This window comes from Perissodus microlepis, chromosome 16 (assembly GCF_051167445.1).
Source record: "Perissodus microlepis isolate ML-2025 ecotype Zambia chromosome 16, ASM5116744v1, whole genome shotgun sequence".
NCBI lineage: Eukaryota > Metazoa > Chordata > Actinopteri > Cichliformes > Cichlidae > Perissodus > Perissodus microlepis.
In genome coordinates, this window is record NC_140476.1 from 25,388,179 (window position 1) to 25,409,706 (window position 21,528).

The following is a 21,528-nucleotide window of genomic DNA, read 5'->3' on the forward strand; positions in this document are numbered from 1 at the left end:
AACAAAAAAACTGTAGTTATTCTCAAGTATGTTTTTTTATGTAGTGGAGATAATTTGTAACATATGTAGAGTAACTTGTCATAATAGTCGGGGTTCCTTTTAAGAGGTCTTGAGAGGTCTTTTAAAATTCTCCTCTGCCATTTGTCCTCAGCAGATGGCGCTGTTGGTTAAAAAAAATCCTCCCACTCCGCTGTGCCCTCACGTCGCCGACTACACTTGGAAAAGAAAACTGGGCTTAGAATAGAAACACATTAACTGGTGCCCGCAGACTAACCAGCTTCAGGCAGACATCTTCTGCTGTCGGTGTGCAGGTTACACGATGGATTACGACCAAAGATACAAAAGGAACCAGGTAAACCCCGAGGGAAACCAAAACACCAGACACCCGAGACAGATGACAGATGTGTCTGGACAGGATCAAACACTTCCAAATCCAAATGTTCACGGAAATCCACAAGTGCCAACTGGACAACCACGGTAGTAAGTACAAAGTTTGTGTTGATAAAACAAAGAACTGAAAACTGAAAAACAAAGCAAAACACACACACACACACACACACACACACACAGAGCTCATGTTGTCATTTATAGATCCACAGAGGAGGCTGAATAAACCGCCTCTTATGTGCAAATTTCTTCATTGCCTAACATTTATTCTATTTGTGTTACATTTTATTTACTGGAGTAGATTTCTGTTTTCCTACAGAGCTGACTTTCACTTTCGTTTCACGGAATCGGAGAGTGAAATGCTGCCTTCAATGTTCGTGGTAAAGCACAGCTTCTATGTATACGAAGAAAGTATCTTTTATAAGCAGTGACTATGTTGAGCAAAGTAAACAGGCGTTTTATCAAAGTGCAGTCTGTAAAGATGTCTTGACTTTACTCAAGTAAACAGAAATCATATGAACACGGTTTGTGACTTTGCTATGGGATTAGAAAGGAAATAGATTGTTTTAAAACCATAGCAGTGCAATTTACTTTGTCCCTTCAAAGCAGCATCATATTAGTTTCATTACCACATACTTTTGGATATTCTTAAACTGCTGGTGGTTTTGCTTTTGAGTGGCTTTTTGGCCATACATAACATTTATCCTTTATTCTTTTTTTTTTTATTATGTTTTTTAAGACTTCAGTGCAAAATCTCCTCAAATACAAAAATACAAACAAAACAAGGAAAAAAATGATGGAATGCAAAATGATATCCCTTACATAACTACTGGAAATTTTCACTTGAATCGTTTTCAGCTAAATGTATGCAGTAAGTTTTTAGCTACTGCTGTGTAACCTAGCCTAACCAAACCTCAGACATGAACGAGAGACATAGAAATTAAGTCATGACAACTCAGATGTTGCCCGGATTAACAAGGTGTTGAGGAACCAGGACACACTGATGAGAAGTGGGCTACTGGAACAAGAAGCCACAGCTGGGCAAGAGATGAAAATAGGGCGCTGTTGGAATGCTACTATGTAAGTTAATCCCAGCAGAAGAGGTTACATGAATAGAATGAGGGGACCTATGGAATCCTCAATACCCAGCATCCAGATTGACGGCGAAACAACTAGTAGCTCAGTGTTACAACATTGGGAAGAAGGAACTGCTCTCGCGGCTAGAAATTGACGAGGTACACCACAGAAATAGAAGGCAGGAAAATAAACCAGCTGTTCTCCACAGAACCATCCAAGGTGTACTCTCTTGCACAAGATCAACAGGACCCTAAGAGCCTTCTTTAGGAACTCTAGTGTTGTTCGCCACATCCCCATTAAGGCCAACTTCAAGCCCATAGCACAAATCACTGTCAACTCGCGGGATCTAAAAAGTAGATGCGCTGTTCCCACTACTGTTTTGCATAGGCCTGAATCCCCTCAGTGAGGTCATTGACAAGACTGGCTACAGATACTGGCTGTATCCCAATTCAGGGTCTGCAGCCTTAAAGGCCGCATTTTAAGGCTGATTACGTCACAGCGACGCAACGAAGGCTGTCCCAATCCAAAGGCTGCTTGAAATGCGGCCCTAAAATGCGTCCTTCATTTCCCTGAATTTTAAGGATGTGGCGGTGTAGACTTCGTGGCCCAACATATCCCAGAATGCATAGCGCAAAAAACGGCGGAAGAGGGGCGCCCGAAGAGTAAACTTTTAAAAGTAAGTACTGAATATGATGTCACTTATTTATGTGCAAATGTTTAATAACAAAGAACATTAAAACATTCTTGTTGGCCACATGTCGGCAAAGTTATGTGACATTAGCGATGTTTGTACTAACTTGGTTTTAAAGCCTTTACTTTAAAATATACGCCGTTCAATAGTCGACCTTAATCTTACAGAAAATTTGATTATTTTATGGATATTTAAAGTAAGCACTGAGACAAATTTACTAATGCCAACATATTAAAAGAACAATATTTGTCTCTTATATATAACACAGTTATATATACAGTGAAGATTTTAGGTGACAGGAAATATAAATAAATGCAGCTTGAATCTTTACTGCAGCTCAGTATTTGAAACAGTCATTCACTGATGTAATAACTAATAATGATTGAAATCATAACTTTAATATTGGCCACATTATATTTACATTACCAAAGTAAGATGACTTTAGTCTCATGAACAACATTAGCTAATTGTTATTTACTAGCTAATCTTAAAATGACTGTTCAGTACAGAAATGAAGCCCAATAATCATGATTTCACAGTCCTGTGGTCTCAGCCTCAGATACTTATCAAATCAAAGATCATGTAGAAACAAACAAACAAATGAACAAAATATTTTCTCCTTCATTTCTGTCAAATAATGCTGTATGAAATGTTTCCAGCTGTTAGTGTCATGGTTGCTAGGCAACCTGGGCAGTGCCACGGAGGCTAGACCGTCCCATTTCAGAAGCCTCGCACTTCCGGCCTTAGCGGTCTTTGAGTACGCGGCCCTTGTGGACCGTTAAGGCAGCGTACTTTAAGGCTGCAGACCCTGAATTGGGATACAGCCACTGTCAGCCACCTCCTCTACATGGATGACATCAAGCTGTATGCCAAGAGTTAGCGAGACATCGATTCACTGATCCAAACCACCAGGACGACATCGGAATGTCATTCAGATTTGAGAAGTGTGGTCAGATAGTAACATAGAGAGGGAAGGTAGTCAGACTGGAGGTGATCGAACTACCAGAAGGCAACAATGCAGACAGCTACAAATACCTGGGATTCCCACAAGCAAATGGGAACCACGAAAAGCGGCTAGGAAGCTGCAACCACCAAGTACCTGCAGAGGGTCAGGCAAGTCCTGAAGGAGTCAGCTGAATGGTAAAAACAAGATCCGGGCTATCAACACCTACATTCTGCCTGTGATCAGGTACCCTGCTGGGAAAATAAGGCTGGTCAAAGGAGCCACTGACATTAAGACATCATCACTGTGTTCTGCATAGTGCTCATTACACTGCAGTGTACATTATTATTAGTATTAATAATAATAATTTCTAGACCAGTGTAGCATTGCAAATTGTACCACACTGATGAGAAAAAGATACTCAAACTGTACTTGGATATACCTTATTGACAATATTTTACCTATACTATTTTTAAAAAAATGTACATTATTTTAATAAAGCTTAAATGAAGTGTATGAATAAACTTAAACTACTGATCAAGTTAAATTAATTTGTTGCGGAGGTGAAACTGCAACGTTTTCTAAATACTTTCAAAATACCTCATTATAAGTGAACAAAGGAAATATTCGACACCAGAAGCACTCAGTTTTTGCATTGTTCTTCTCCTGCCTTAATACCAACAGTCACACTGTGTCTCTGTCCTTGTTTCAGCTCAGATGGATACACCATTATCCCACCAAATGAATCTAAGCGAAACGAGATGAAAACAAGTAACTATGACACCAATTTGATCTTCATTTATTTGACATTTCTCTCCAAATGAATGAAATGAGAGGTCTGTTGTTGTTGCTGCAGTTGCTCAAAAAGAAGAAGAGGCTCTTAACAGATGGAAAGAAACACAGAGAGTCCCCTCTGTATGTGTGAATCCAGAGAGGCTTGGTAATCTGTCCTTACCCTCTACTACCTTCACCATTTCTATATTTATCTTCACATCCTCACTTACTGACATTTGGCATTCTGATCTTTTATCCAGGTGGTGATGTCACACTGGCTGAAGTCAGGCAAAAACAGCAAATAAATCATCAATCCATGAAACTGCAGAAGAAAGTACAGGCCAAGTTATTCACTCTGGAAACCATCCATTTATTTTCTGTGGAGCTTTACATATATCTAAATATTACAGCAAATTATTTACACATACCATTTTTGTCTGCTGCCATAAAAAAAAAAAAGCAGACAGTGCATGAAAACATGCCATGTTTGAGATGCAGTAATGCATTTCTACTTTAGCTCGCTCCTGTTCATCCAAAAATAAAATATTTCATTTCAAATGCTCTTTCTAGATAAAAAAGGCTGAGGATGACAAGAGGAGGAAACAGGAAGAGGAGGAAAAGTGGCAGAAGATGAAAGCAATACAGAGGGAGAAGGTAAGCATAAGATCAAAACATCAAGCAGATTATTATCAGATTATTGTTGTAGTCTTTAGTTTACCATGTAAAGGTAACTGTTGCTGAATAATTGAATTAAATCAAGGGTATGTACTGGAGATGGACCGATCCGATATTACGTATCGGTATCGGTCCGATACTGACCTAAATTACTGGATCGGATATCGGAGAGAAATAAAAAAATGTAATCCGATCCATTAAATATCAAAAAAGCACCTCACAAAACTTGCGACATGGCATAACTCGGCTCATAACCGTAGCATGTCGGAGCAGTATGCATCACGTGATAGAGCGGCTGTGGCGTGCGAGACCTGTTGTCTGGTTGAGCATTCGGAGCCTCGCTACCAAACCGGCATTTCATCTCCGAGAAAGTTATCCCAGAGAGAAGTAAAGCAAGTGTGTAAGTTCATCTCTGAATGTTTGTAAAGCATTCCAGCGTTAAGCTTAACAACCGATATATGGAGCGACTGCCTCTTCTCTCTCCCTCCCTCTCCTGCTGCTACATCAATCATGAAACTGATTAATGATCAGCTGATCGGCTTTTCTGTCGCGAGTCTGTCTCTCTTGTTTGTTTATCGCCCACTTCGCACCAGAAAGAGGAAACCAGCGGCTGAACAACAGCAGCACGTTTAAGCTTGATAATCTGTTGTTAGAATTTATTTAATATTACTTTCTACACCAGGATCTTTTTCTACGCAGCTGACGGCTGGTAACTGTGCAGGGGCGGATCTAGCAAAGTTTAGCCAGGGGGGCCGATAGGGCATGAACAGGGAAAAGGGGGCACAAAGAAATACTTTTCTTTCTTATTCTCATTTAAAATGTCTAGCTTTTAATAAATAATTATCTGAATCTTACACCCAAAGTTTTAATCTGATGTAAAATGTATAGAAGTCCATTACTGTATATATAGTAACTATTAAGTCTAATATACCCTAGTAAGCTATAGTACTTTTTCCTTTGGGATATACCATCTGTGCAGTCTGCAGTTCTGTTGAAGAAAGATGTTGAATCTATTTAATTATTCTTGAAAAATAATTTATTTCTGTGCATTTTTTCCCACACTGCATCAAATTAAAGTTGATTACGTCAATTAAGCATCATGAGGTGGGGGGTGGTTCCCTATTTTTTTTTTTTTTGCTGGGAGTTTTAGAGCCCTATTAGTTAGGTTGCTTACTCTTTAAAATACCAGAATAGGAGGATGGAGTAGGTCTAAGTTTATTAGATTGATCAGTATTGCTGAACTATGAAATATTTTGGGTGCAGTGTATTTTTTGCATACAGGTGTAACAGAATAGCTTTAGTGTTTGTTTTTTTTAAACTTGAGTTTGAACTTATACAATGTCGATGTAAAAAAACAAAAACAGTTTTATTGATTAAAAAACACACTATATCGGATTCATATCGGTATCGGCCGATATCCAAATTTATGATATCGGTATCGGACATAAAAAAGTGGTATCGTGCCATCTCTAGTATGTACTAATGTCTTGTAGCAAACCATTTGTAATGCTTTAATGCTAAAAACAAAAGATCTGATGGATTTGATTAGAGTGAATACAAGGCTGAGGCCATTGTCTACAGTGGCACTGTATTTCCAGGTTAGCCTAAAACAACAGATGCAAACAGGTAAAACACAACACAGCACATTGTAAACTAGAGCAGGCAGAGAACAGCAAGAACTTGTGTTCTTCTACCAAGGCTAATTCCATCCACATGTAAAAACTGATTTCCTGGATCCAATAGTTATTCACTTCTAAGTAAGTCCAAACCCCATTTTTGGTGAAATTCCCATGCAAATCCTACTCACAGACATATAGCTAAATCAATTACATTTCCTCACCAGTGAGCATGACAAGTTACTTTTTATTACTGTTATGTTAGTGCTCAGAAGCTTATAAATATACCCCATGGAACTAATTTTTCTTCCCTTAGTGAGGAGTAATATCATGCTTACCCTGCAGATGTCAGTAGAGACAAGCATCAACATGAGCTGTAGCGAGAGTTTCTCTCACACACACTTGGCACTAAAGCTATGTGAGAACTAACAGATTAATGGACTTTGGGGTTTTCAGCCCCCAAAGAAAAGCTCTTCACTCAGACGTGTTCTACTCAACGTTTGGCCCTGCTGTCTTTCCAATAATGGTGATAGAGTAATGCGGAAGGCTGATTAATGGCAAAGACCAAGCCGGTATTCCACAGATCTTTGTCTGTTGTGCCATGACCTCTGTGACAACATAGAACAGAGTATCGGTAATCCAGCAAATAAATACATACATATAAAACAACATGCTGGGTCACACTACATTTCACCCCTGTCTCTGGACTCTCACCATCACCCTCTTTATCTTAAACAGCACACCGTGTCCTATTTTACAGTAAGACCATGGTACGAGAAAATAAAATCTGTGATGCCAGAAAAAGATAATTAGAATAGACAGTACTAGGAGGGATTTTCACCTAGAGCAGGGCGATATGACCAAAAATATTTATCACGATATACATTTGAAAATTTGCGATAACGATTGACACTAGACAAAATACTTTACAACTCCACAACTTTATTAATGCAAAAAAAAAACACCATCAATGTATTTTCACTTAAGCAAGCAGCTGTTTTTTGCATTAAAGTTATATAAAAATTTTACAGTGCAAATTCCTTGCTGACAGTTTAACCAAAAGGCATTTCCAGTGGAAACTGGCTGACATATCCTCAGCATAACCATGTATAATATCCACAAAACTTAAAAAGAGGTTATACACACACAATACGGTAATATTATGTTGAAGCACAGTACGTATCACTCCGCGAGGCTCCTGCCTACGATAGCCGTAATGCTCCGACAATCCATCAAGCGGTGCGGCTTCGTAGCTTAGCAAAGTTGTACTAAAACATTTGACAGATTTCCGAGCGCCTTGTACCACATAAAATCATTTTGAGGTGAGTAAACACAACCAGAATTCATACATAAGGCACACGGGATTATTAGGGGCACTGTCGATTTTCAGAAAAATCAAAGGATTGATTTTAAGTGTGCCGTATTTTCCAAAAAACACGGTAATTACGACGGCCCGCTTGCATGCTCTACCAAAAATAGTGCTTTGTTGTGTATCTGAGGGACGAAAGCTAAACCAGTTCCACACCACTGAAGTTGCAGCATTTTTACAAACCAATTCTGGTTCATCCGTTTCATTCAACGATCCGCTTTCGCCCTTCTCATTCTCTGTCGCCGCCGTGCTTTTTCCGCCATGTGCGTATGAAAACAAAGGCACTGTGCATGCGTGTTTTACCCATATTCTATCGCGATGTTTCATTTTCTTATCGTTGCCCAACATTATACCGGTATTACCGTGAACGGTATAATATGGCCCAGCCCTATTTTCACCTCTTCAGAGTAAAATAAGCTTCCAGTTCTGCAACTTATACCTCTAATATTGTAAAATGAATCATCAATTAATCTTCACAAGATGGTACAGTGGATTTTACTGTTAAAATATCATGAACTTGTGTCATGTTGTTCGTGCCCAACAAGCATGACTAGCATGTGTATGCATGAATGTTACAGTCCATATAGCATGCTCTAATGTAATGGCTCTGTTAGTCACTTTGGTTAATGTCACTTGCACATTTGGGGGAAAGCAGGTTCGTGGCACGACAACTGAGTGTGATGTATTGCAGGCTGAGCGTCTACTGGAGAAGGAGCGGCAGGAAGATCAGAGGAGGAGGGAGGAGTTTGAGCAGGACCGCCTCAGGTTAGCCCTGGATCGGGGTCGCTTGGGTTTCATTGCTGTTGCCTTCTGGTATTGTGTGCAGTGTTGTGTTCTGTCATGCTCTAACATGGATCTCTGTTAGTTATATTCAGCATCAGATGTCACAAGAGCAGGCGGAGTACTGATATGTGTCTAATTTCCTATATGTGTCAGGCAGCAGCTGATCTCAGTGGAATGAGCTGGTAGTTGCATAGATCCTATACAGAAGCCATACACAGAACCTAATTTTAGTGAGGTAAAACTAAGTCTATGCTTTCGTTCATCTTATTATTAGTAGTAGTATCATTGTTATTATTATGATTATTTATTTGATTTGAATTTAAAAGCAATTTTTTGGTTGAATTCTTAAATCCTTCTTCACATTAAAGTGCAGGACCATAACTAAATCATCATCAATGCAGCTGTGGTCTTCCCTGAAATTATGTCAGCATGCTGTCAATTCAATAATAAAAGTACAACTACAGTACAGTACAGCCCACCAGGTGGCCCCAGCCAACATTTTGGGAATCACTGCTCTAACCCATTCACTACTAGGTTATATCAATCAATGGTATTCTGCACTCTCAATGGTAGCAACTAAAATCACTTGTCTGGAAGTTGACCCAAAGGTTTATCTTGGGTCCCGCCCACTTCCTGCTGCCATTGGTTATTTGGCCCAAAGTTGCTTGAAGTTGCTGAATGTCATTCCCTTTCTATAGTCTCTGGTTGCCACGGCACTGGAAAACATTTGCATGGTTGATGCAGCTTAAGCGTTGAGCTGGAGAAAAACAACAGCCCTGTCAAATTCCACAAATTACAGTAGTACTTGTGGAGGGTATAATAGAGAAAGTGAAGAAAGTGTCAAAATGTTTTTCAGTGTCTCCCAGCCCACAAGTACAGACAGAGCATGCTTCTCATAACTACTAAATAAATATAAGCCAGTGGAAACCTTTGGCTTCATACAGGATTTAAACCCCAAAATTGCAGGTGAAAGTTCTGTGCCACCATAGTTTTAATGTAGTGTAATTTTTCTTTTTCTGAAAGGACTCTCTCTCTCAGACATCTTGAATTACAACATGCTTTAAGGTTTGCTCCACATACTTCCTAGCCTGACTTTAATATATATTTTCCTTTCAAAATATGTCTTACAAATTAAAGCCGAGAAAAAACAGAAACATTTTTCCATGCTCTCCAAAAAAAGTCATGAGATTTTATTGAATATAGACAGACTAATGATTCAGAGCATCTACTGTAACTACAGCCCCTTCATTCCTTTTTGTCTGACCACTTTAAATCCATTACCCCAACAGCCACGATGTTACTGGAATATGATTCCTGGCTGACTCCCAAGGTAATTGCTTGTCAAGTGGCATCCCTGGTTTCCTTACAAGGTAAACAAAAACAGGAGACAGCAGACCAGTGTACAGAACTGAAGAAACAATGATGATATTTAGAAATGGGGCTAATGGAGACAGAGTAGCAGAACAGATCCTCTGTGCACAGTTGGGACAGTGTCACACGGGGACAAACAAACGTGGTCAGCCTTTGTCAGACTGTCAGCTTTTCAGGTCTGTGGAGTGTCTGCTGATTAAAATAATACTTAAGGCCTTATTATTTCTGTGTGTGTGTGTGTGTGTGTGTGTGTGTGTGTGTGTGTGTGTGTGTGTGACCATGTCTGCTGCACGACAGAGGAAATAAAGTGTTTATTTATTGCAGAACACAGGAGAGGTTTCTTCAGAATTTCGAGAGGAAAGCTTCATCAGCGTCCACCACTGCCATACGCACGTCATCCAGGGTAAGGTGGTGTCCAAATCATATATGTTTTGCTTACTCTGTGCAGCAGTGGGCCTATGCATGCATGTGCTCTATGCATCCTAGGAGTCGGTGCTAACTCTCATATGTGTGGCGTCAGAGAATCTGTGTGGTATTTCACACAAGTAGATCTACATTTGTAGACTGTTTTCTGAGTAAATACCCTTAGGTGCAGAATTTTCATCGTCTGAGGCCACATGGATATTAAACTGTATCCCATGTAGGTCGGGTAGGGGTCGGGAGCTTACGTTTATCTACTGGTCATACATGGAGCACACACCGGTACAGTAAGATCACAGATGAGTAAAAGGAAAAAAAATACACCGATAAATATGCCAGTGTTTTTGGGGGAGTTTCCTATTATTTTTTTTGTTTTGTTTGTTTTTTTTATATTCTTGTTACTTGTCAGTATTGTCTTTCTACCTCTTTCAGCCTCTGTTGTTTTTAATGTCTGCTTCCTTTTGTCTTTTCTCAGCCTCTCTTCCTCTCTGAATGTTGGTTTTCTTAGAAGGGAAGCGGTGGAAGGCTAGGAAAGTTCAAGGGACTTCCCAGAGTTCACACTGAGCAGAGACAGAAACACAACATGACATGACTGCAAGGTTTTCTGCAGAAGACAGAACAGGGTTGTATAACGTGTGCTGGAAGAAGTATGTAGAGGGAAAAGTAAAAAACAAAAAAACCTGTTCCTCCCTAACGGATCACTTGTCTTGTCAGTCTAATAATGTGAATGGAAAACAATTTCCTTCCTTTCCAGATTACCAACAAGAAATGCTCAAAGACTGCAAACCTCTGCCAAGGCAGCTAGACATGAATAACTAGTTAGCTAGTCATTACCTTCTTGGTGGAAGTAATGACCGGCATTCTAATGAGACATAAATCATTAGACAATCACTTAAATGGGGGTGTATAAAAATGGCAGATTAAAAAAACATATTTACTTTGAAACATTGACTCCCCAAGTCGGTATTAGAAGATACAAAATTCAAAACTGAGGTTTAAAAAAGCTGAATTCTGAAATAAAAGTAAATAAATGGTATAAAAAGTAATACATTTTCACTTATGTGTAAATTCTGAGTCACTAAGAGAGGATAATTATACCAAAAATGCAAGTGTCCAAAAATTTATAAATTTTTAAGACTGATGTAGTGGCTAAAAAAATTACACAATAATAATGTCAGGTCATAAGATTGCACATCAAACTTTTAATGTAGCATCTGAGTATTGTGAGTAAACAGTAAAACATGAAACAAATACAAAACAACATGTCAAAACTGTCTTTGTAAGTAAAGATCATTAAGTTAAAAAAATAGTGAAAAAATCCCAAACTTACATAAAAATGTAATTAAAATCAATAATTCCATCCATGTATTTTTGAATGAATTCCATCTTTCCTCCATTTATGTGGTTCAAGTGTACCCCGCCTTTCGCCCGGGTACACTCTGAGCAGGTCACATGTGTGCCGCAGGGCTACTTAATTCAATACAAGATAGAAAAATAAAATTACCTTTCGACCACATAATTCTGAATGGTAATTATAAAATTATCCCATAATTATTCTACTTTAAAAATGTCCTCAGGCGATCATTTACTCTGGCTATAAATAACTCTAAATACCATTTCTCTTAATCATTGCAGGGGCAATGGCTTATTGTCTTACAACAAGTAGATGCTGTAAGCCTCTGAAAATTCAAGGCTATTTTTAGCTCAGAAAATCTGCTTTTATTGCAGAGTGTTGAAAGCTTCTGTCAGAAAGTAAAACAGTGCTAATAACATGCGTGCTCTCCACCCGGCCTATCAGTGATGTTACACAGGAGAAGAAGCGGGGAAATGTTTTCTTTTTTTTTTTTCTTTTTTTTTTTTAAACAGTTTTTATTTATTATCAAGAAAAGCATAAAACATAACAAAGCAGACAAAAAAGAAAGAAAAGAAAAGAAAAGAAAAAAACCCAAAGGGAATATATTAAAGTCATTATATACCTGTACAAATACACATATGGGGTAAAGAGGAGAGAGAAAAAAACAAAAAACAAACATATTTTCACTCAATTACCCACAGATTAAAAATAAACTCCAAGAGTGAATTCTTGTCCTTTACGCTTACTTCCTATTTAACTGAGAACATCTTAATCGCAACCATCCCCCTCAACAGTTGGGACAAATCATTTGGCAAATAAGAAAGCAAAGGGGACCAAACATTGAGAAAGAGACCCTCATTTCCTCCTAAAATAGCAGCAGTTCTTTCGTGAGGAATAACTTTGGAAATGTTTTCTTTGTGGGCTTCTCTCACTGTTTTACTTTCTCTCTGCCTCTTTTTGAATCTTGTAGAGCTGATGCAAATCTTTCACCAGGAAAATTAGTGGTGAGAGAGATTGGGAAAAGGAGACTGTAGGTCAGACCTTGGTGCAGAAAGACACAGAAAGCAGTTCTAGTGATAAAGGAGTCTCTATTTCAGGGTGGGATACACACAGAAACAAACAGACAGGATACATAGATGATAAATAGATGATTTGGTGCTGTCTGTGACAGTAGGGTCACAGACAGTACCAAAGCATCACCTCATCCTGGTATTCTACTTTCTCATCTCACACAACCTTCTCCCATCATATCAGGTCATCACCTCTTGTCTTCCCTGCTTTCTCCAATTTTTTCACTGTGTCTCCTACATTTCTCTTCTTTAGTTGTCTGTTTTTTACCACTAGTTTCTTTCCTTTCCCTGTCTCATGTCTCATTCCACATCCTTTCCCATCTTCTCTGCTCCTGTGCTCTTGCTATGCTTTTCCCCCCTCTCTTTTCTATTCTTTTCTTTTCCCTGCCTTTCCTCTCCTCTCTTTCTGCTGATACTCCCAGGCTTCAGCTCTTACAGATCGACGTCACAGATTAAGAGATGAAAGCTTGCGGCCACAGAGCAGCAAAAGGCAAACTTCTTCATGTGGTTCTGACCAAGACCCTGGGAACTGTTGTTCTTTCAGCACTGGCTCCATAAGACACATTGATCTCCCCTTCATATCCTCTATTTGTAGGCGGGTGCTTGTGTGTTTGAGTGGGAGATTTGATACTAAGCTTTGATGCAGCGGAGGGCTGACACAGGTGGGCTGTGCTCCGTCTTCCCCTCACTGACCCATTAACTCTCCTGGGAAGAAAAACAGAGTGAAAACGAGTGAGATGAATGTGTTGAATTAATTTCTTGTCAGTAATTAAGCAAACTCCAGTGTAAACTCCTCCAGTGGTATAGTGGCTGATGTATTTGCTTGGCAAGAAAAGGGTGCTGCTTTGATTCTAGCCAAAGACACAAATCCTTCTTTCAGGAAGGGCATCCGGTGTAAAACTCAATCTAAATCAAACTTACAACACCTTGACTCCTTTTTAGCCATTCTGTTGTAGATGTGCTGCTGTGCTTTGGGGTCATTGTCCTGTTGCATAACCCAATTTAAATTATCCTCACATTTGACTCTAAAATACTTGGGTATTCAGAGGAGTTCATGGTTGACCTGCTGCCCAGGTCCCGCGGCTACTAAATGAATAATGCTCAAATCATCACCCTCCACCACTGTGCTGGACAGTTTTTATCAGGTGTGTGTGCTGATATGCTATGTTTAGTTTTCTCACAACATGGTGCTGTACATTGTGGACAAACTCTCCACTTTTGTTTTGTCTGTCTGAAACACATTGTTCTGCAAATCTTGTGGGGCTTTTTTTTTTTTCAAAAGCAGCATTGCGAACCTAAGTATGGGCAGTAGCAATTCCTTTTTAAAGAACGAATTGTTGTAGAATTGTCACTGACATTTTCCTAATTGGCATTGTGTTAACAAACAGTTGCTTGAGTGTAATTATCAAATAGAAAGCACTTAGATGTAGAAAAAAAGTGTGTATGAGAATAGGTGAATGAGATATGTTGTATAAACAGCATGTCTCAAGTCCTAAAAAAACAGTAATATTCTGGCAGCTGGGGCACCAAAATAATACCATAAAATAACAGCAAAGAACTTTCCATTGAAAATACGTTTATTTTCAGTAATGACAAGTTTGTTGCCCTAATTTTACATGGGATTTTGCCTTTTTCAAGTGCTTTTAAACAATTTAATGTGATTGAACAATGAAATTACCTATAAACAAGGTCAATGAATGCGTCAATATGAATAATAATACTTAAATGTACAGAAATATACAGTTAACTTAAATAATAATGGATTGCATTCATATAGCGCTTCATGAGACCCTCAAAGCGCTTTACAATTCCACTTTATTATTCCCCTCCAGCCAGTGGGTGGTAGGTGAAGTGTCTTGCCCAAGGACACAACGACCGAGAGTGTCCGAGCCGGGGCTCGAACCGGCAACCTTCTGATTACAAGGCGAACTGCCAACTCTTGAGCCACGATCGCCCTAAATAACAATAATAATTATTATTATTTGATGTAAAAAAAGTTTATACGAATCATTTTATATATTTTTCCATAGCATTACATTTGAATTTAACAGTTCAATCTTTCAAATAACAGACAAATATTTGTGAAATTATGATGCATTTGTGAATGTATTTTAACAATCTAAATATGCATGTGTACAGACAAATACATTTAAAAAAAACAAGAAAATTATGTTTTATTATATTTACAATGATTTTACGTTAATTTACATTTGAAATGTAAAATCAGTCTATTTATGTAAATTTAATGATATTCTAGAAGAACAGTACAAAACTGTAAAATACACAGTAAACTACTTTTATATTTTTTTTTTACAGTGTAGAGAAGGTCTTGCTTATTTCAGCAAGATAACAACAAACCACATTTTGTATGTATTCCAACCGCATAGATCCATTTAAAATGATTTATTACAGCAGAACAACATAGTGGGAGTTGAGAAATTATCCTCACCTCAAAGAGGCACCATGAGGACAGCAGGAGGTGATGTCAGTGGGAGAGAGGAATGTTTGTTTTTTTTTCCAACTGTCAGACCTATGACCTTTACAATAATACAGATTCTTCAGTCTTAGCGGGAGGAAATATGACATTTTCTTTTTTCCCCTTTTTTTTGTCAGAGCACAGATGTGGAGAGTAAACAGACAAAGGAATCAAAAAATCTGAGAGAAGTGCAGCTGGAACACAAGAGGTATGAAGACCCTTTATATCTTATATCTTATGTAAAGTTAACATAAAAGCACACAATTTGGAAGAAACGGTGCTGAGCCACTTGATGAAAGACTCACTCAATATTAAAAAAAATGTTGCAACTAAATACAAACTACCCATGGAAGAATGATCTCAGTAAGATTAATAGTGTGTTTTTGTTCATTCCTTTTGGAACAAAACCAGTGTAGACTGGCTGGGTTGATGGATGTTAAGTGGCTGCAACTTCCACTATATTTTAGTGGGTACAGAAGTTTAAAAAGCTGTCAAACACTTCCCGCTCACTGACATTTGGAGCCTGCAGGCATGTGAAGTTGTAAAATAGAACATTTGCAAGTTTTATGTGAAGCATTTTGTTAAGTTCACTATGCTTTGACAGGGTGAACGCGGCCTTTTTGGACAAGCTTGAAGGTCAAGCCAGAGGGAGCGAGAGAGAGCCAAAATTCGAAAGTACTCAGGAGGCAGAAAGTCAAGCCCCGTTGTCACACCTGAAACCAGATCCAGAACAGAGCTGCTCTGGCTGGACAGAAGAAGCTGGTGAGCTGAGACTGGATCTGTAAATAACGCTCATTGTTCTGTTTCTCATGCCTTTTTTTTTAGTCTGGCTCAGCACTGGTTAACCAAACCTAAATCGGACATTTGAGAAGACTTGCCCACCTCATCCTTTTTCAGTGGACTCTGACTGCCTGTTTAGTCTATGTTAGGTGTAGGTGCTTTACATGCTTCAAAAATGTAGGTAGGAAACTATGTGTGGTACGTTGTGATACTGTAGCTCCGGGCATTCAAAACCTGCTGAAACTTGTGCTTTTAGTAAGGGGGAGCCGTAAATGTGTGTGTGTCTCTATACTGTAAGTGTGAGTAACAAAGTATTTTCCACTTCTGCCTGGCAGTTAGCACGGATGATGCCAAATATCAAACACATTTAAATGTGTGACTTAGCAGACAGGGCACTGAGAGGATCAAAGCTTGACACACGCAAACTTCTACTGTTATTACGATTCTGGCAGTCTTCGAGGTAAATTCTCTACTTGCGCTGAAGCAAGGCTAGACTGACAGACTCTAGGCCTGGAGCCAGACAGATGTGCCAAGGGGCAATGCCGCCCTTATACAATTGTTCTGGATTGACACCTGACTGGATACAATGCAGATATGAATAACTCGTGTTCACAGCAAACAAAAGAAAACAGACTACCTATTGCATTTGAACATGTTCACCAAATGTGCGTTCTTTTTCAAATTATTGTGGTTAAAAACATTTATATTGTTATATTCCTAATATTTTTAACTATGATCTATAGAGAGAAATGTATAATATTTTTAACATATTTATTAATAAATAATACTCTCTGCAAATAGAAAGTGTACATATAATCATTTAAAAAGTGAGTAACAACAGTGGGTGTCTGCAGCCCACTGTGAAACACGGTCGAGGCTCTGTCGTTGTTTGGGACTGCTTTTCAGCTAGTGGAGTTATGAACGCAGAAAATCTCATCAGGTGGTCACACCCTAACTTTCTTTATTATTTGTTAGAGAATGTTATCCCATACAGAGTAACTATGTGGGATCATAATTTACAATTATTTGTAAATAAATCAAATAATTAATTGCGATGTGGAGCTTTGAAACCATAAAGACATCAAGAAAATGTTTGTTGACATAACTCAGGCAACACGGCAGTTTTTCTCATGTTACAATCGGACTTCGTAGGGTTTCAGATCAGGAGGCTATGTCCATGTTTTACATACAGTCTATGGACAACGCTGAGCACACGCCCATTTTAATAGTGTCATCTTTATTCAAACCTTCTGTGCCACTTTTCACTCCGTTGAAAGCAGTTTGCCTAGTGGTCCACTGGAGGGCACACCTGAAACTCTCAGATTGACCTAATGCATGCCCTGTTGACCTCATATTCTGTTTTGAGTTAGACCACAGTGCACAGATGACAAAACTTGAACAAAGGACAAATAAGCTAAGATCTGTATTTGGTGTAATTGCTCTTGACAAAGGAAGGGCTAAGGATGTATTGGAATCTGTTATTGGTGGTAAACAGTGTCTTGTCCTACCACTCCGTTGCTTTTCATTCTTCGCTAATTGCTGTCTGAACACTAGCCACCAGCCCTATCTGCCAACTAGCCCGATGATCATGTCTTTCCACTCTGCCGGAACCTGTTTGGGTGAAGGCCTCTCCTGTCTGTCCCTCACTATTTGCCAGCCCCACTCATCAAAGACCATCAACTAAAAAAAACCCACCGCCTTTTTCTCGACTTCGCCGATGAATGGTTTGGCGAAAGTGTGCTTCTTCTTCGCTCTTTTTTTTATTACCCAGTCCAATAATTTGTGGTGCAGACTGTGTTTTTACATGCAAATGATTAATTTAGGGAATGTCTGCAACCATTCATTGCTACAGATGGGAATGGAAACCAGCCTCGTGTAAGCTCTTACAATGTCACCATCAATGAGATTTATTAAAGAGAAGATCATTATATAAATTTTTTAGTCATTAATCTGCTATGTTTAACAATGATAATGCCCTATTATTACTGTGATAATCGGCGTCATCATACCCCAGCAGCATCATAATGAACGATGGGGGACTCGAGAGGAATAGTTGCTAAAGTGATCAGACAGGAGAGTCTCTATGCTGCCTGAAAGAAATGACTGTAAACATTGGAATCCCCCTTTCCTTTGTTTGACTATATTATTAACAAAATATCTAAGCAAATCAACATTTTGGGGATTGGCTCTAGAGGGTTTGGTAACCAATCATGTGTACAAATGTTCTGCAAAACAGATCGTGCTAGCTGAAAAAGAAAATATGAAAACATGGTATAATAAGGCCTCCAGCTATACATGAGAAGGAAAGAAAGTATATTTCAGGACAATCAAAGAGCCCTCTTTCCACAGGGGTCTCAAGAGAACAACAAATTAAACTTTATGTGTATTCTTTCTTGTGTGTTTTCCAGACCCACGGGCTGAGTATGACCAGGCCCTGATGAAGCTCATCAAGAGCTTTCCAAACTGTGACAGAGACTTCCTAGAGGACATCCTTACCCAGTGTAACAGGGATTACGAGGAGGCGTCCACACTACTTATCAGCACACTGAGTTGAACTTCATGTATTATACATTTTTTCCCTCATAAACACAACAATTTACAACAGCTCCTACAGGCATCTAGAGAGAAAAGAGTTAATGAAGGAGCTGTTTGTCCTTAATTTTCTGTTTAACACGTTAGGCCATGGGCCAAATAAGCATATTTACTCAGGGTGCAGATGGTAGAGAATTGGCAAAGACAAAGTTTATCTACTTTGATGGTAGATCAGTATAAAAAAGCAGAGCTGACTACAATGCATTAGACATACCTACATAATATGTGCTCTATGGGATCTGTTTTTGATTATGCTATTAATCACTGAGTGTTTGGTGTTGTGTATCTGTCTGCATTCAGTAGTGAGTCATGTTGTGGTTTTGTCTTGACATCAAGTAGAATTGATGCTCGTTTTCACCAGTTTGGTTAAAGGTCATCGCAATGACTCAAAATCTTCAGCTCATATTTGGAGCTCTTGATTAAATCAGTGTGTGCAAATGGAAGAAAGCACTAGCAACATGCATGATGCTTTTTGTTCTGTTTTATAATTAAAGTTGTGTGTAATGTATCTATAGCAAAAAAAAAAAAATTTAAGTATGTCATTTTTGACTTTAGAAAATTGTTCTGCCACATTGTGCCAGTCGGGACAGAAACGTTCTAACAGGCACATACAAAAATGACATTTTTCCAAAGAAGTCCAGTTATCCTTTTTTGAAGCCAAGGTTTTTTGTAAAAAGCCTTTTTGTTATTAGTTTCAGTTCAAAGTCAAAGTTGTTTTTAGGGGGCTGCAGGGAAACACTGTTTGGTTGAATGTTCATCACTGTTTATATTCATGTGTTGTAGCCATTTGATCCCTTTGCTTCTCATCACTGTGTTACACAGTGGGCAGTGAGCTGCTGCTGGTGCAGTAAAATTTAACCTCATAACATCAATGAACTGGACAGCACAGGTGGTTATCACCTGGTGGCGGCAACAAAAGAACAAAGGGCGTTGCTCTCAACACGAGGGGCTGAAAATCCCCTTTTACTAAAGCATGAAGTCATGAGGAGTGCTACAGAGTCATCCGGGAAATGTCTTCCCTTTGGAGAACACCAAGAAATCACATATTATTGCAGCAGTTTTACACTTAGTCATAGAGGTGATGCATTCAAATTTCAGTGAAAAATATTTACTGTGTGGTATACCCCTAAATAAACTCATCTATTTAAATCAAAGTCAGTAAATTTTCATTTCTGTGTAGACAGATATTACAGTTTTGTATTGTGCATTTCAGTAGTATATCAAAAAAAGATCACAGAGACATAGAGCATAAAGCTGCTCATATTCTAGTTTATTTACTGCTAGCAAGTGAGCTAGCAGTCACACATTCCTTTGCTGGTACAATTGCCATAGTAAGAATATCCAATCATGGCAAGGCTCATTGGCTAATGACTTGTTACTGACAAGTCATTAGCCAATGAGCAAGTGTAATATACCATTGATAATCCTCCTTTTTGAAACATGATATGACAAAACAGATTTTTTTTTTATTCAATATGATTCAAAATAAGTGACCAAGATATAAACTTAACAGCAAAGTGTTTACAGAGGTAAGGAAAGAAGACCTCTTTTTTTTGCAACCATAGCTATTGCCCTGTGGATTTCAGGAAGAATGCAAGTTTCAGGCTCTTCTGCACTGGCCTAATTTTTTCCAACCAGGTAGCTATGGTCATGTTTTTTCACTGTCTATGCAAGCAGCTCAAGCAAACAACAGATCCCCAGATCAGTTCAGCAGCAGGTGAGTTCAGATCACCCCATTCAAAGTGAATACGAATTGAGAGTGTTGAAGCCTGAAATGCATCCACGTAAATCCTGCCTAAGCATCATTATATTTGCTGCATTCTCTCCAGGCAGCTCCAGCATTTAAACCACACAGGGTATTTCCAGTTGTGTGAATGCCTCTGAAGTGGACCATTTCATGCCTTACTAAGACCTCTCCTTCATCAAAGACCTTTAAAAAACTAATTAAATGGATACCATTCTTGAATCCATATGTCTACGCTAGAACGTGATTAGACTAATTTAAAACCTGAGAAAGGAAAAAAAACTCCACAACTTGTCATGTTAATTAGTGAGCCAGCCAGGCTAGCTCTTTCCCCAAGTTTACGGTCCTTGTGCTATACAATCAATCAATCAATCAATCAAACCTTTATTTGTTACATGTAAAGTTTACACCTGCAGTGAAATTAGACGCTAAAAGAATCACCAATTCTAGCTAGCGAGTGTCGCATTGCAGTACGCATATTTATAAATAGAAAGAAATATGCTCTGCCTAAAATGTATTATTTAATTAACAAAACGTTATAATTCACTTGTAAAACCACAAAAAATTGCAACCACTCAATCATATTTTTTATTTAATCCCAAAATCGGTTTTCTACAACAGACTGTGTTAAAGGCTGCTTAGAGGAACAGCTGGATTAAAGTTTTTTTTGTTTGAGTGCCGGTTAATTCTGGGTGGGGAATGATGAGGTTAGATCATAATGTGCAGCAGTCACAAATACAGTAAGAGAAAATGTTTTTGGAAAGCCTTGAGGCCTTTTGAGTGTATCACTATCAAGAAAACAGGAAAAATCTTGAAATGAACTGGCTATGTACGTGCCTGTGTGGGTGAGAGGTGGGGAAACACCACTTATATGTTGCCTAATCAATACAGTTCAGTGAACATCTGGGAGCTGATGAGACACTGGTGTGGGAAGGTATCGGGTGATGTCTCCTCGGGCTGTGTGGATCTCTTACGGGACTGTTCGCTCACATCAAATGTAAACAGCAGAGAGCAGATCATAGCAGTACGTTTACAGTTACAGTTATGTTTTCTAGACCAAAACATAAAATAGATGGATGTGGAATGATTTGTTTTACTTTGGAAAGTAATAAATCAGTCAACCTGCTGCTTGGAAAAGAAACTGGATGTTTTTTTCTGAGTTGCAGGGTCGTGCACTTTATGATATCATATATAGGGAAACATTGGGTATTGGGCAATCTTTGTGTCTGCTGCAATGAATTAATGTCTGTTTAAGACTGGCCTTTTGAGAAAGAAAAAAAAGGCAGCGGAATTAGTCATTCGTTCAGACAGCTGAAAACAACTGTGTCTATATTCAGTGCCAAAGCAGAAGGTAGCGTGACTTCTATATTAGAGAAGGGTGCTTGGATGAATGGATGGGCACGCAG

At 38.7% G+C, this 21,528-nt stretch overlaps 1 protein-coding gene across 1 annotated transcript; it reads left to right on the forward strand.

Annotated features, from left to right (window-relative positions):
- Positions 1–196: 196 nt before the first annotated feature.
- Positions 197–19,532, forward strand: epsti1 (epithelial stromal interaction 1). Its single transcript, XM_084954941.1, has 10 exons — positions 197–480; positions 3,811–3,869; positions 3,955–4,038; positions 4,133–4,206; positions 4,443–4,526; positions 8,224–8,297; positions 10,011–10,089; positions 15,144–15,214; positions 15,611–15,768; positions 18,195–19,532. The coding sequence occupies exons 1-10, from the start codon at positions 320–322 to the stop codon at positions 18,338–18,340; spliced, it is 990 nt and encodes a 329-aa protein (XP_084811067.1). The 5' UTR covers positions 197–319; the 3' UTR covers positions 18,341–19,532.
- Positions 19,533–21,528: the final 1,996 nt, after the last annotated feature.